This window comes from Corylus avellana, chromosome 3 (genome assembly GCF_965113065.1).
Source record: "Corylus avellana chromosome 3, dhCorAvel1.hap1.2, whole genome shotgun sequence".
NCBI lineage: Eukaryota > Viridiplantae > Streptophyta > Magnoliopsida > Fagales > Betulaceae > Corylus > Corylus avellana.
Window position 1 is genome coordinate 32,009,408 of NC_142492.1, and position 14,157 is coordinate 32,023,564.

The 14,157-nt window shown below is 37.0% G+C and overlaps 2 protein-coding genes across 3 annotated transcripts; both read left to right on the forward strand.

The window, feature by feature from the left end:
* Nucleotides 1–240: 240 nt before the first annotated feature.
* On the forward strand, nucleotides 241–8,107 carry LOC132173611 (protein-L-isoaspartate O-methyltransferase 1). The gene is made up of 3 exons (XM_088514898.1): nucleotides 241–480; nucleotides 7,114–7,278; nucleotides 7,690–8,107. Exons 2-3 carry the CDS (start codon nucleotides 7,146–7,148, stop codon nucleotides 7,917–7,919), a joined length of 363 nt encoding a protein of 120 aa, XP_088371024.1. The 5' UTR covers nucleotides 241–480; nucleotides 7,114–7,145; the 3' UTR covers nucleotides 7,920–8,107.
* A 2,003-nt stretch (nucleotides 8,108–10,110) lies between these two features.
* Nucleotides 10,111–13,089, forward strand: LOC132173610 (protein-L-isoaspartate O-methyltransferase 1). 2 transcript variants are annotated; one of them, XM_059585145.2, is made up of 4 exons: nucleotides 10,111–10,330; nucleotides 11,491–11,773; nucleotides 12,304–12,468; nucleotides 12,578–13,089. In XM_059585145.2, exons 1-4 carry the CDS (start codon nucleotides 10,112–10,114, stop codon nucleotides 12,826–12,828), a joined length of 918 nt encoding a protein of 305 aa, XP_059441128.2. In that variant the 5' UTR covers nucleotide 10,111; the 3' UTR covers nucleotides 12,829–13,089. The 2 variants fall into 2 exon arrangements, with proteins under 2 accessions (XP_059441128.2, XP_059441129.2); XM_059585146.2 differs by having other exon boundaries at nucleotides 11,503–11,773.
* Nucleotides 13,090–14,157: the final 1,068 nt, after the last annotated feature.

Here is a 14,157-nt window from a genome sequence, read left to right on the forward strand (position 1 = left end):
ACACTTCGAATCAGGAGAATTAATAAAAAAAAAAAAAAAAAAAAAAAAAAAAAACTTGAGAGCGGAACTCTTCCTCTTTTAGAGTAATTCTCATGCATCAATGTCTTTCGCACTTAGAGTATTCTCAATAGTTTTTCCGTCATTTTCTATTTTTTATATTTCTAAAAAAATAATAGACGCTTAGAATAAAAAAAAAAAAAAAAAAAAAAAAAATCTCTGTCGCACTGACGCTGTGACGCACATAGGGTGCCGTATTGATGACGATTACATATTCGATTCTCCATAAGTAATCGATTGGATTCCAGAGAACTCTGAGGATTGATGAGTTGACATCTTGGAAATGAGCATGGAGGCATCTGATTCCCGGCAAGGATACGCTAAGTCTAAGTCTCTGTGTCGTCTCCTTTATTATCCACCATTCTCCGGCTCTCTTCTCAGACACCAAACCTTGATTTCCTCATGGGCAACTCTCTCTTCTCGGTACCGTTTCTCTCTCTCACTATTTCTATGTAATACAATATACACATACATATGTTTGTATGTATGCATATGTTAATGGTTTTCTTTGTACGGGTTGGGAGTGATTTTGGTGAAATCACTGGGAAAGGGATTGATTTGACGATGGACCGTTGGTTTTTGAATGTGGGTACTGCTTGATTGTGTTGTTACTTTGTGGGTGCTTGATTGTAGTACTTGAATGTGGGCACTTACCGTTGGAACGGTCGCGTTGGACAGATTGCGGCTACGAATTCTCTTTCACGCATTTGCTAGATTTATTTCGTTTTTTTTTTTTTTTTTTTTTTTTTTTTTTTTTTTTTAAAATCTTGCTCTCTTTTCATATAAACAACACTAAGAAAAACTTCAATAGGAGGGAAAATCTAGCAGTGCTCGGCGTCTTCTCTGTAGGCTTCATTGGTCGCCGTTTCTGACGGGTTGCTTTATATCTAGTTTGTATATCGTTTTTTTCAGCCGAGGCGTGTCTTCCGGAGGGATGTCTACGATGCCGTGCTTCTCCACTGCTGCTTGTGGGGGTTTTTGTTTTTGTTTTTTAGTTGCTGTTGTTTTTATTTTATGGTCCTAGCCGTTGGGCTGAGGACGTGTTCGGGTCGAGAGGGGAATGGTTTGGGTGTAAGTATTTTGCTCATACCTGGGAAATGGCTTCCTATGCTCCTGGAAAGAGTCTGCGTTAGCAGATCTCTTCTATAATCTGAAGATCGGGCTGGGATAGCGGATGTTCGACGTCATAGATTGGTTTTTCATTGTAAGATCTGTTATGTTTTCGATTTTTTAACGTGTAATCTTTTAGCTTCGGCTATGATCTTGTAGAACTGTATGTTCTGTGATTGTAAGAGCTTTTATGCTCTTGAACATTATTAATGAAATCAGATTTATTTTCCCTAAAAAAAAATTTATTTCGTTTTTAAAGATACTTTCGGTACATTTCAATATTCGGGCCAAGGTTAAACATTGTAGTCTATAAAAGGGCGACTTTAGTGTTTTTGTTTTTTTTTTAGAAAGGCGACTTTAGTGTTAGAAACCCTATTATTGTCCCATCATTTACTTGATTATGTTTCCGTTATTTTATTGATTATCTTTCATTGTTGTCACAATTTCTATTCTTGTTTTGTTAGATGCATTTATTTACATTCCAATTTCCATGTTAGTTGTATTTCTTTCCAATTTAAATGTGTAGATGATGCCATATGACCACCTCATAAGAGAAGAAAATACATTTTGGGCATTTGGGAGAACCATCCCTTCGAACGGATCATTTTTTACCCCTTTACCTTATTTTGGTGTTTGGATAGGGAAATCTTAAAAGATTACTTTGATTAGTTGCACCAAGTAAAGGGAATCCATATACCGAGGGGCGGACCTACTTGCAGCAGTGGGGGTGAATGTCCCCCCAAAGTTTTTGAAATTTTCATTAAAGCATGTATATTTTATATATTTGTTCCCTAAATTTATAAATTTGTCCCCCCAAATCAATTTTTTGCTCCCTTGTGTTTATCTTCCGCGAGACTTTCTCTTTCTCTTAAAAATTTTCTCTCTCACACTAGACTCTCTCTCGGAAGACTTTCTCAGTTCTCTTTCTCTCAAACTCTCTCTCTCGGACCAGACTCTATCTCTCTCAGACTAGAAAAGTCTTACCGGTGGGCCGTGATTTGTTGTGTCCTGTCACCTGTGTCTTGCAGTTCATCTGAGAAGTGAGAAGTCTTGTTGTTGACCTCATTTCTCAACAAAGAACTGTGCGTGCAGGCTGTTCATCTTATCTCATTTCGATTTCTGAAGGAAGTCTTGAAGGTTCCTTTCAATCCTTTGTTTTGTAGCTTAGTTGCATTGCATTGTTAAATATATATTTTTTATTCATTAAAAGGCACACTTGTAAATTGCAAGTTGCAATCTTGCAGAGACTCCTTGCTACTTCCTATGTGGATCGCGTGGGATAGAACTTAGTGTCCAAGTGGGTGTGTCAGTGGCTTGGTGAATTAGAAAAAGAAAAATTAAATACTAGCTTTGTGGGTGTGGGCTGTATCACGTGTCACTTAGTTCCTAAATATTAAAACTAACATTTTGACTTATCTAATTTGAGATTTGATCATAATTCATATTAAAATTAACATTTGGTTTATCTTTATTATTGCAAATTTGCAGCGTTGTTTTGGAGCAGTATTGTTGTTGGGAGTTGCAAGATATTTTGTTAGGAGAAACAATTCACTCTCAAATGTACCATTTTTATTAAATCCTATAGATTGTGCTTAGTTTATATTGCTAATAATTTATGCTATTGTATTTTTGAAATGCCAGAAGATTAAGATTTTGAATAAGTATTTACTGTATTTTGAGGTAGAAAAATTATGCAAGTTTTTTTTTAGCTTTCATTGTTGTTAATTAACTTAAATATTCGATGGGTTTGAAATTTTGAACTCATTAATTTATTTGGCATTCTTTCACTTGTTAGTGGTAATAAGAATTATAATAAAATTCTAACTAAAATGACTTGTGATTTACTATGAAATTATATCTCACCATATGTGTCTATGTATTTATATAAGTTCGGTAGGTGCTAATATGGTCACGCCCTGGTAGGATAGCCACAATTGGTCTCCCCGGCCTACCCTTTTAATTAGAAAAAAAAAGTTCGTCCCCCCACACTCAAAATCCTGGTTCCGCCCCTGTTGAATCCCATTGCCTTTTGCTGGGAATGTGGATTTAGTTCTAGAGGGGTAAGAATCCACATTTTCTTGGCATTGAGATATATATATTTTTTTAAGGACAAAAACGGCCACATTCCCTTGCCCATTGTCATGCCCCCAATCCCTAATCCCAAATTAGGGCTATTGAGAGTGTGACTTAACCATTTAGTTAGAACAATAATTTTGCGAACTACGGAAGCAAATAAAAAAGGGCAGATAGCGAAGTTATAAGGTAATATACATTGCCATCAGTACTTGTGTACTACATCCGTATACATAGGATTGAGGGCCGTTATATATACCAACAAACAGGCATGTTTGCAGGCTTGCTTTTGGGGCTACTGCATATCACATTTAGTGTAACAGAAATGCTCTTAGGCATGGCAACCACCCTCTGTCTGAAGATCAAATCCTTCAGAAAATTAAGTGGGAAGTTAGAGTTCGTGTGATGGGAAAAGGTAAGGTTAGGAGGACTAGGAGGAATGAGAGTATTTGTAGTAATCGGGGTCTTGATCACCAGTTTTTAGTGTAGCTGGTGTTATTGGTTTGTGTTGTCGTTTCACGGGAGATTGTTAGTGTTTGAGAGACTTGGAAGTCTGTTTCAAAGTTGGGTTGCTGCTGGTTGTTGCAGAAGTGTAAAGAGATTTGTTTGTGGATATAAAACATACTCATCAAAAAAAAAAAAAAAATTTAATAGCCCATAGAACTACGGGGCTCCACCTGGGTCTGCCCCGTCTAAAAGAGATAATAGAGAAAGAAGTAGAAGTAACGTATAAGATACCTGTACCTGAAGGAAAACAAAGTGCTGCAAAAGATCCCCAAAGATCTTACATTGAAATAAATACTAGGTTTCCAGAGGTAAATGCAGTATCTATAGATCTAGGTTTTATCCACTTCTTCAATACTTTGAAATCTATTGGAGATTTAGATATGACGAATCGTAGTTGGTCAAAAAACATTTAAATATGATTTATCATTATGTAAGGAGAAATTATTTGCTACAAGACAAAGTGGTCAGCGTATGAATGGTTGAAGTACTATCCTCCTAATGAGATGACTTCTTTCAGTCTAAAATTGGAGGCGAGTTTTCTTGAAGCGGAGGAATTGATGTAGGAAAGAGGCTTTTTTGAACGGTCCTATTTAGTATTTACCATTCAATTGGATGAGATAGACAGATTGTAGTTAGGGTTTTCCTTTCACAAATTGGTTAGTTTTAGTTCGTTTTTAAAGGTATTTTCGGTATCTTTCGATATTAGGGCTAGGGAACATTGAAACCTATAAAATGCTAAGTTCAGATTTCTTTTTATTCAGTTATCAATAAAATTTCAACAAACTTTCTTCAAGAGAACTTTCTCTTTTCCTGGTGGATTCCAAATTTTTCTGAGTTAATGTAGCTTAACTCTTGATTCTACACCTTCCATTGCGTCGCATGAGTTAAGAATTCTAATTTCTTTTTCTTTTTCTTGAACTTTTCTTGCAACAGACAGGGACTTTTATCTAGAACCTATATATTGGTGTTAATCCAAGCCATTAATTTAAGTGTTGTTGCTCCTTGAATTACTTTTATTGCCTACATAGTAGGCAATGAAATCGTGCATAGTAGCATGGATGCTGTTTGGTATGATAATGCATGTGCAAAAAGTATGAGTGATTTGTGATCGTGTTGGAAGTTGTTAATTGCTAATCTGGTTCTTATGTTTCTAAATATGGTTGTTCTTATATGGTGTTGTATTTTCCATGTATTGGTTTAAAGCAGCGTTGCTTGAGATGATTGGTGAATGTGGTTCTTTTTAGACTGTTTGATTTGTGTGTTTTTGGAGCAATTTCTACCGATTAGTGTGGACATATTATGTTATACTGAGTATTTATTGGAGCTCATTGAACCCTCAATAATGATGATGTCCAACTGTTTACATGTTCCAATGCGATGGACACACTCATCCCTAGCTGCAGGGGTGGACCCACTTTAAGGGTTGGGGGGGCGACCGCCACTGCAAATTTTTTAAAGACCTCTACTATTAAGGGGTTTTGAATGAGAGTTTCCCTAATTGTTAATATTGGTCCCCCCAATCCTGTGGTATTCGTCCCCCTTGTCCTAATTATAGAAACCATCTTCACGTCTGGAGTTGGAGGAAAGGAAGGAAAGGAGTTTTTAGAGATGAATTGGTGAGTGGCTGTGTCATTTGAAATGGGTTGCTACAGACTTGAAGAAGAAAGGAGGAGAAGATGGGCATGGAAAAGTCATAAGTATAAGGCTTGAGATAACGCATGTGAAGGAGTGTGTATCCGTATACTGAGGTGTCGAAATGGTGGAATTCTCAAGAAGAAGTTGAAAGCTGGCGCCCACTTATGAAGACTGTGTTTCATGTGTGTTGGTTAGGTGTATTGTCAGGTGTTAAGCTGTGCGATTTGGTTTGGTGTTTTGTTAGATGTTAAGCTGTGTGTTTCATGGTAACGCCAGGTTTTAAGTTGTGGGTATATTTGATATCATGGCTTCCATATTTAAGGCCAGGTTTGATGCTCCCCCTTACCAAGTTGATCCAGCATGCTACACTGTCTATTTCATTTTTTTTTTTAACATTCTTATAATTCTTTTAAAATTAATATTTTATTAAAAAAAAAAAATTCCTCCTCATCTCAAATCCTAGTTCCGCCCGCCTGCAACTATTGTGTAGGCTGTGCAACTTGAAGAGGTATCTGCATCGACTTCAAGTTTCCTAACAAAGGTTCATGCTTTTTTTTTTTGGTCTCCAGTATGACTTGTTTGAAAGTTGCAAAGGATCATTAATATGTTTAAAAGAGTGGCATTTGTAGCTACTGTCCTCTGAGTAGTAGGTTACAAGAGTTTGCTGGTTCCATCTCATTAACTCAATTTTGTTGCCTGGTTTTCTGTGCACCTTCTAAGTGATTGGCGTCAAATTTTCTCTTGCAGTTCAATGGAAAAGGAATACTGAACTAAAGCTTTTTTTGGTGTTTTTTTTTTCCTTTGGGGGGGGGGGTGTGTTAATTTGAAAGCTATTCTCGGGCATTAATACGAACAAAGCAATGGTGGAGTATATGCAGAAGAATGGAGTGATCAGATCAAAGAAGGTAGCTGAAGTAATGCAGACAATTGATAGGGCTTTGTTCATACCTGATGGGATTGAGCCTTATCATAGCCGTCCTGTGCCGATAGGATTTTATCCCATTATTCCTGCCCCTAATATGCATTCCAGATGCCTTGAATTGTTGGAGGAGCATTTGCAGCCTGGAATGTGCGCTCTGGATGTTGGCTCAGGTGTTCTTCTTACTCCATCTATCACATTTTATACTAATATTCATGCCCTTTTGCCCGACAATGTTGCTATCCTAATTCCTATGTTTACATCTCAACAAGAGTATTCTATGATTACTTTGGGATTTTCTCAAATTAGATGGACAAGTGATAATATACTTGGGTTACCTGCATTATGCATTATGTGCTATGTAGACAAAGTTTATTGTTAAGTTAGCTTTGTTCTGTTTTTACTTTCAACTCCACCTTCTTCTTGTAGAAGAAGAAGCACCTGGCTGTCCCCTCCCTCTTTTTCCTTCCCTCATTTTTCCTCTCGGGTTGAACAGCTTCCCCCTAAAGTAGGAGACAAAAAGTGGAAACAAAAGCCAAGTACCAGTGGATTTCTTAATAAATTCAATTTTTATATATTCATGATTTTCATAAATTATTTAGATAATATATTTTTAATTTTAATAAATATTCCCAATGATTTTTTGATCCTGTTACTCAAGTAGTTGCCTTTTTAATTTAACTGTGAGGCAGCATTATGTTGGCTTCCTTAAACACCAATTTATCCCTCTAACTGATCATAGTTCAACTTAACCGCAGCTTGAATATTTATTTTTTGATTTCTTTTAAACCTTACTTTGATTTGTTTTGTAGGGAATGGGTATTTGACAGCTTGTTTTGCTTTGATGGTTGGACCACAAGGTTGTGCCGTTGGCGTGGAACATATGCCTGGGTTGGTTTCTTCTTCAGTCCAGAGTATTCAAGAAAGTGCAGCAGCTCCATTATTGAGAGGAGGTTCCCTTTCAGTGCATCTTGGTGGTATGTTTTCAAGAACCCACATATTTTTAGATTTAGATAATGTAGCTTCCGAAGAGGAGAATATTCTAATCCAGTTGGCGTAAGAATGTCATACAGTGGACAGTTCAATGAGAATGTTCCCTGAGTGGGTTGTGTCTCAAATGATTTGGGTCTTTTTAGTAATACGCCCTTTTTGGAAGAACTTCATGATGATCGTAATCTACTTGCATTTAGTGTAGTCTCTCTCTCTCTCTCTCTCTCTCACATAACTTTATCATTGGCGTATGCCTATGTATGACATATGCATGTATGTTATGCGGTTCCTTTCAATCCCCTACATTTAGGATTTATTTGTGATAAAAATTTTATGAACTCGTAACATATTTCTGATATATTGTTCCGTTGCATGTTCATTTGATATTCAAATGACAGATGGAAGGGTAGATTGGCCAAAGCATGCGCCCTATGATGCTATTCATGTTATAGCAGAGGCTCGGGATATCCCACAGGCAATTGTTGACCAGTTGAAGCCTGGAGGAAGATTGGTCTGGGGCCTTTTGCTTCCCGGAAGTATAGTTGAAGTTTTCACGGTGATTGACAAGAATCTGGGTGGTTCTTTGACTTTCGGAGATGACTTCTCCCTTGGTACTCTTGAGTTTTGATGCTCATTTTCAGGCTTCTGAGACTGGGATGAGTTCCTCACCTAGGAGTTGTTTGGAGGTCTGTGGTTGTACTTGAATTTGTGGTTTCATATATGATACTATATGGATCTTTTATATAGTATTGCTGATTAATATGTGATTTCATGTAGTCTAAGGCCTCCTTGTTGCTTAATTATTTGGGATAACTTCACTTTAGACCCCTGAATTACCACGCGATTTAACAAGCTCTCCAAACTTCAAAACCTCTCAATTTGAACTTGTAAACTTTCGATTGCAGTTAATTTGAACTCATCCGTCAAATTTAGTCGTAAACTTGTAACGGCAATACCTAAAAAAACCAAAATATCTCTAATTTTTTTTTTTTTGCTTTATTTTTTAATTTGGAATTTAGGGTAAATTTGAAATTTTATAAAAAAATTAGGAGTATAAACATTATTGTCTCACTTTAGACGTTTAAAATTTGATGGAGGGGTTTAAATTGACTGTAATTTAAAGTTCAAGGGTTCAAATTGAGTGGTTTTAAAGTTTGGGAGGTGCTTGTCAAATCGCGTGGTAATTCAGGGGTCTAAAGTGAAGTTACGCCTAATTCTTTTTATCTCAATTTCCAAAAAATCTTTACTCTTTTATCTTTTCAATATTTAGTTGGACTGTTATTAGTGTTACACTGCTACTGCAATGCATAATCTTTGTGCAGCTCTTGAAAGGTGTTTTTTTTTTTTTTTTTTGAAATAGTTTTTAGGAAAATTATATATAAACTTCTTAGGTCAACGTGCTTTTTTTTTTTAAAACTCCCTTGGTTTTTTTATTTAGGAAATTTAGTTCTTGGGTCACTCGAAACTACTAGAAAACTCTCTACCGTTAATTTTTGTTAACTGTCGTTAGTCCACTCAAAATTTTTTGTTTTATCGGATTAAAATATTCATTTTTTTATTAATTTAATTTAAAAAATTAAATCTTAAAAAAAAAAAAAAAGGGACCGCCACCCCTAGCCACCCCCCAACCCCTATGGGGTGGCTTGCCCCAAGGGTTACGGCCACACCCAGGTGGTTTGGGGTGGCCCGCAGGCCACCCATGGGGTGGCTCGCGGCCACCCCATGGGTGGAAAGGGGTGGCCGCAAGCCACACCAAGCCACCCAAGGGGTGGCTCAAGCCACCCTGTGGGTGGTTTGGGGTGGCTTGCGAACCACCTGGAGGTGGCCGCAAGCCACCCCATAGGGCTGCCACCCTTGGCCGACCCTCAATTTTTTATTTTATTTTATTTTTTAAAAGATTTATTTTTTTAAAATTAAATTAATAAAAAATGAATATTTTAATTAGAGGGAGTTTTGAGTAGACTAATGGTAGTTAACAAAAATTGACGGTAGGAAATTTTTTAGTAGTTTCGAGCGACCCAATGACTAAATTTTTTTTAAAAAAATACCAAGGAGTTTTTAAAAAAAACTCATTGACCTAAGAAATTTATATATAATTTTCCTAGTTTTTAATATGATAGAAAGTTGAGAAGTGTTTTTCGTAAGGTCATTCCCAAACCAAAGATGAGAGACTAAAGTTTTTCGGTAAGTCTTTTGAAAGGATATATATATATATATATATATATATATATATATATATATATACTTTTTTTATTTGAAAATATTTTTTATTATGATAGAAAGTTGAGAAGTGTTTTTATGGTAGGGTCTACAACAGAAAACTGTTTGGTAAATTTTTTGAAAAAAAATGTGTTTTAGTGTTTTTGAAAGCAAAAAAATCTAAGTGTTTCCAAAACATAAAAATAAAAAAATAAAAAATAAAAAAAGCAAAAATGGTCTGGATAGAAATAAAACTGTCATAAAAAAGTAATTTGATGCTTTGGCCATGTTGACACAAAATTGCCAAAAAGATATTTGAACCATGCCCATACCCAAAGTAAATTGCCAAAATTGCATTGGATACTAGATAGGCCGTTTGGAGCCATTGGAATTGCAACCCATTGTGGCTAAGGACATTGGCCATGTTGAAACCATATATTTTGAGGCCCAAGTCGTAATTTAAAAATAATTTTTGTATTTATTTAAAAGCCCATGGACTCAACTATGCATTCCCATAAGAAACATCAGAAGGCCCAACAGATCACTTCGCTCGCTCGCTCACACGTGTGGGGTATATGAGTCGGTGGAGGAACACACAGTACTTTGTAGAAAGTGAAAGAGATGCGTCTATCCCCAGCTTTAGCGTATGGTTGCCGCTATCGTACGCCCCCTCTTAAACACCTCTTAACCTTCACCCTCCTCCCTCATAGTCATCACCACCATCATCATCGTCGTCGTCTCACAGTCTCTGCTCCCTTATTGCCCACAGCTCTCTCGCTCTCTTCTCAGCTCCCAAATCCTAATTTCTTCACGGGGAACTCTCTCTTCTTTCGCATGGAGGTATATACAGCTTTTCTTTGTCTCTCTTTTTTTGTACTCCACAATTCAGACACACAAGTTAATGTATGTAGCCATGTAGGTGTTAATGGTTTTCCTTGTTTGGTTTGGGAGTGGTTTTACTGAAATGATTGCGAAGGAGATTGATTTAACTATGAAAGTTTGGTTTTCCGATTTTGGGTACTGATTAATTGTGCTGTTACATTCTGTTTGAATGCTTAGAAAATCTGGGAGCGGAAGTCAATTGGGGTTTAGATTTTTTTTATACGTTTTGTTTGTTTTGGTTTTGGAAAGAAGGTTTTGAGAAACCCAGTTCAGGATTCTAATTTCATTTCTTTTTGGCACTTTATGTGTTAGTTCGACCAAAGAGATCAATTATATGGTGTTCGCCCTTGAATTATTTTCATTACCCAAGTAAACTAAATGTAGGTAATGAAATCATCCATGCTAGCATTTGATATTTTGATGCCGTTGGGGATTACATAATGTATGTGCAAATACGAGATGTTTGTCATCGTGGCGGTGGTTATTAATTGTTACCCTGGTTCTTATGATTGCAATATGGTTGTTCTTATATGGGTTTTGTAATTTTCGACGAAGTGGTGCAACCAAGTTTTACTTGAGATGATTGGTGAATATGGGTCTGTTCGGACTGTTTGATTCGTGTATTTTCAGGACAATTTCTACCGAGTACTGTGGACATGTTATTTAATACTGACTTCTTTCATTGGGGCTCATTGCATCCTTTATAAAGATGATATCCAACTTTATATATGTCCGAAAGCCTTGGAAACACGAACTCAGCCCATAGCTGCCACTATTGTGGAAGCTATGCGACTTGAGGAGGCATCTGAATCATTGAGATTTAGAGTTTTCTAACTAAGGGTGTTGCGATTTTGTTTTTAGTGTGACTTGTTAGTGAAATTGCTTGTGTGCATTCCCATGTTTGAAAGTGGTGGCAGTTGTAGCTATTGTTCTTTGTTTAGTATGTTTTTACTTTTTAGGTTTTAAGCGTTTGCTGCATCCATCTGATATACTCAATTTTGTTGCCTGGTTTTCAGTGCACCTTCTAAGAGATGGGCTTCAAGTTTTTCTTTTAGTTCAATAATAAGGAATATTGAACTAAAGCTTTTCTCTCTTTTTTATTTTTTTTTATTTTTGAGGGTGATTTGCAGCGGTTCTGGAGTGGAAGTAGCATTAATAAGAACAAAGCAATGGTGGAGCATTTGAAGACCTATGGAGTGATCACATCAAAGAAAGTAGCTGAAGTACTGGAGAGTATTGATAGGGCTTTGTTTGTACCTGATGGGAATGCGCCTTATTATGACAGTCCCGTGCCAATAGGTTACAATGCTACTATTTCTGCCCCTCATATGCATGGCACATGCCTTCAGTTGTTAGAGGAGAATTTGCAGCCTGGCATGCATGCTTTGGATGTTGGCTCAGGTGTTGTTCTAACACCATCTAGTGTAGTTTTATAATTCACGCCCTTATGCCCAAAAATTTTGCTATCCTATTACATCTCAAGATGAGTATTCTAATTGACATATAACCATACCATATGAGTACTTGGGATCCTCTGAAACCAAATGGATGGTGAAAATATGCTTGGTTTACATGCATGATGTGCCGTTCGCGCCTTCTCTCATTTTTTCCCCTTTTCCCTCATTTTGTTCTCTTGGGTTGGACAGCTTTTCCTTAAGGGCAGGACACGGGGAAGAACAAGCTAAGTGCCGATGTTTTTCTTAATAAGCTTAATTGTTATACATTCATGTATTATCTAGATAATTTATTTTTTATCCCATTATCTGAGGCAGCTGTATAATCTTAAGTGGTTGCGTCCTAAAATTAACTGCTAGATGCCATTTTTTTCGGTTTCCAAGTTTAATCCCAATTGGTAATAATCTAACTTAACTGCAGTTTAGATTTTTTTTACTCTTTTTTTCTTTAAAACCTTAACTTGATTCTTTTTTCAGGAACCGGGTATTTGACAGCTTGTTTTGCACTGATGGTTGGACCACAAGGTCGTGCTGTGGGTGTGGAACATATTCCTGAGTTGGTATCTTCCTCAATCCAGAATATTCAAAAAAGTGCAGCAGCTCCATTATTGAAAGAAGGTTCCCTTTCAGTGCATGTTGCTGGTATGTTTTTGACAACGCAAGTAATTTGAAATTTAGATGATGTAGCTTATCAAAAGAGAGTATGCTAATATATTTTTCCATTGTTTTTTCATTTGATATCAAATGATAGATGGAAGGCTGGGTTGGCCGGAGCATGCACCTTATGATGCTATTCATGTTGGGGCAGCAGCTCCGGAAATCCCGCAGGCACTTATTGACCAGTTGAAGCCTGGAGGAAGACTGGTGATTCCTGTTGGAACTGTATTCCAAGATTTGAAGGTGATTGACAAGAACATGGATGGTTCGTTGAGTGTCCGGACTGAGACCTCTGTTCGTTATGTACCTCTCACTAGTCGAGATGCTCAGTTGCGAGGCGCCTGAAGGCGGGATAGATTTCTTTCCTGGAGGCGTCTGTAGTTGAAGTTGGGGTTGCGCGCGCTACTACTTTGTGTTTGTTTTTCTCCTTTCTGTATATATGATGCCGTTGATCTTCTATGCAAAATAATACGTGATCTAGCAGAGTCTGAATGCCTTGTCTAAATGCATGTTTACAGAAATCTATAGTGATGAGAGCTTTATATGTAGGTACTCGTAAAGAACACAAATGTGACAACGTAGTGTGCTACGATTTGATGACAAACACCACTGGGATCCACCAAATCGCCTACCTCAGATAGTATTATAGTTCCTTTTTACAAACACCACACAAAGGGGAGCTACTTTTATCCTGTTGGCTATGGATATTTATGAGAATTGGTTGGGGCGAAGAGTCGATAGAAACAAGTACATGATTCACTTCAGTAAAATGTAGGAGAAAAATACCAATATGAAATACCACAAACACCACAAATACTATTGCATCTACTTATTTCGAGAAAAATAAATAAATAAATTTTTAGCAATATGAAATACCTAGGGCTTCCTATCAATGTTTGCCACTAAAACAAAAATGTCTCGATCAGATCACGAAGAAATTTCAGAAGAAAATTAATATTTGAGATGTAAAGCAAAGTTGTTATTTTTAGGCAGGTAGAACCGGACCGTGATTTTTTACAATTGGAAATCTTTTCTTTTACTCCCGACCCTTCTTCTTTGGACAGAGGTGTGTGTGAGGAGTTTTTTTGTTCGAGCAGGGTTTTCTTACCCTCTTATATCTTCTTGTTATTATCTCTAAAACGAGGGAAATGATTCTCATCTAAAAGTTGATGAACCATTTTTAGGTGGTTTAAGTTAACCAAACAAGAAATGCTCATTTGCATTCTCTGCACCATCTATGTGTCTTAATAATAATAATTTTTTTTTGTTTTCTGAAAAAGTCAAGATGCACTCACATGAGATGGTGAGTAGATGGCCTTGGGAATGAAGAGAAGCATTCCTCTAACCAAACCACTATTATCAGATTTTTAAAAAACAAAAAAGAAAAGAAAATCCATAACCTACATCTCCCCCCAAAACTCATCTCTCCCCACACGCTACGCTGCTCTCTCTCCCCCACCCCCACACCTTCAGCCTCTGGCGACGCCCACCCACCAACGGAACCAGATCGGCGACTTTCTGATCAAGACTCAGCTGACAGCATCCTCTACATAGTACCTACACATTCTTCAAGTGTCACATTATGCTGACATCTTAATTTGGACTTTTGGCCATCAACAAGTTGTACACTCTTGGGCTACATAACCTCTCTTTGGAAGCTGATTCATTGGTTCT

What these genes read in the sequence shown, in the direction of transcription:
- LOC132173611 (XM_088514898.1), top strand. Translation starts at nt 7,146, where the DNA reads ATGGTTGGACCACAAGGTTGTGCCGTTGGCGTGGAACATATGCCTGGG. An exon ending in CCTTTCAGTGCATCTTGGTG is followed by an intron (nt 7,279 to 7,689) that starts GTATGTTTTCAA and finishes TTCAAATGACAG; the next exon opens with ATGGAAGGGTAGATTGGCCA.
- LOC132173610 (XM_059585145.2), top strand. Translation starts at nt 10,112, where the DNA reads ATGCGTCTATCCCCAGCTTTAGCGTATGGTTGCCGCTATCGTACGCCC. An exon ending in CTCTCTTCTTTCGCATGGAG is followed by an intron (nt 10,331 to 11,490) that starts GTATATACAGCT and finishes TTTATTTTTGAG; the next exon opens with GGTGATTTGCAGCGGTTCTG. An exon ending in TGCTTTGGATGTTGGCTCAG is followed by an intron (nt 11,774 to 12,303) that starts GTGTTGTTCTAA and finishes TTCTTTTTTCAG; the next exon opens with GAACCGGGTATTTGACAGCT.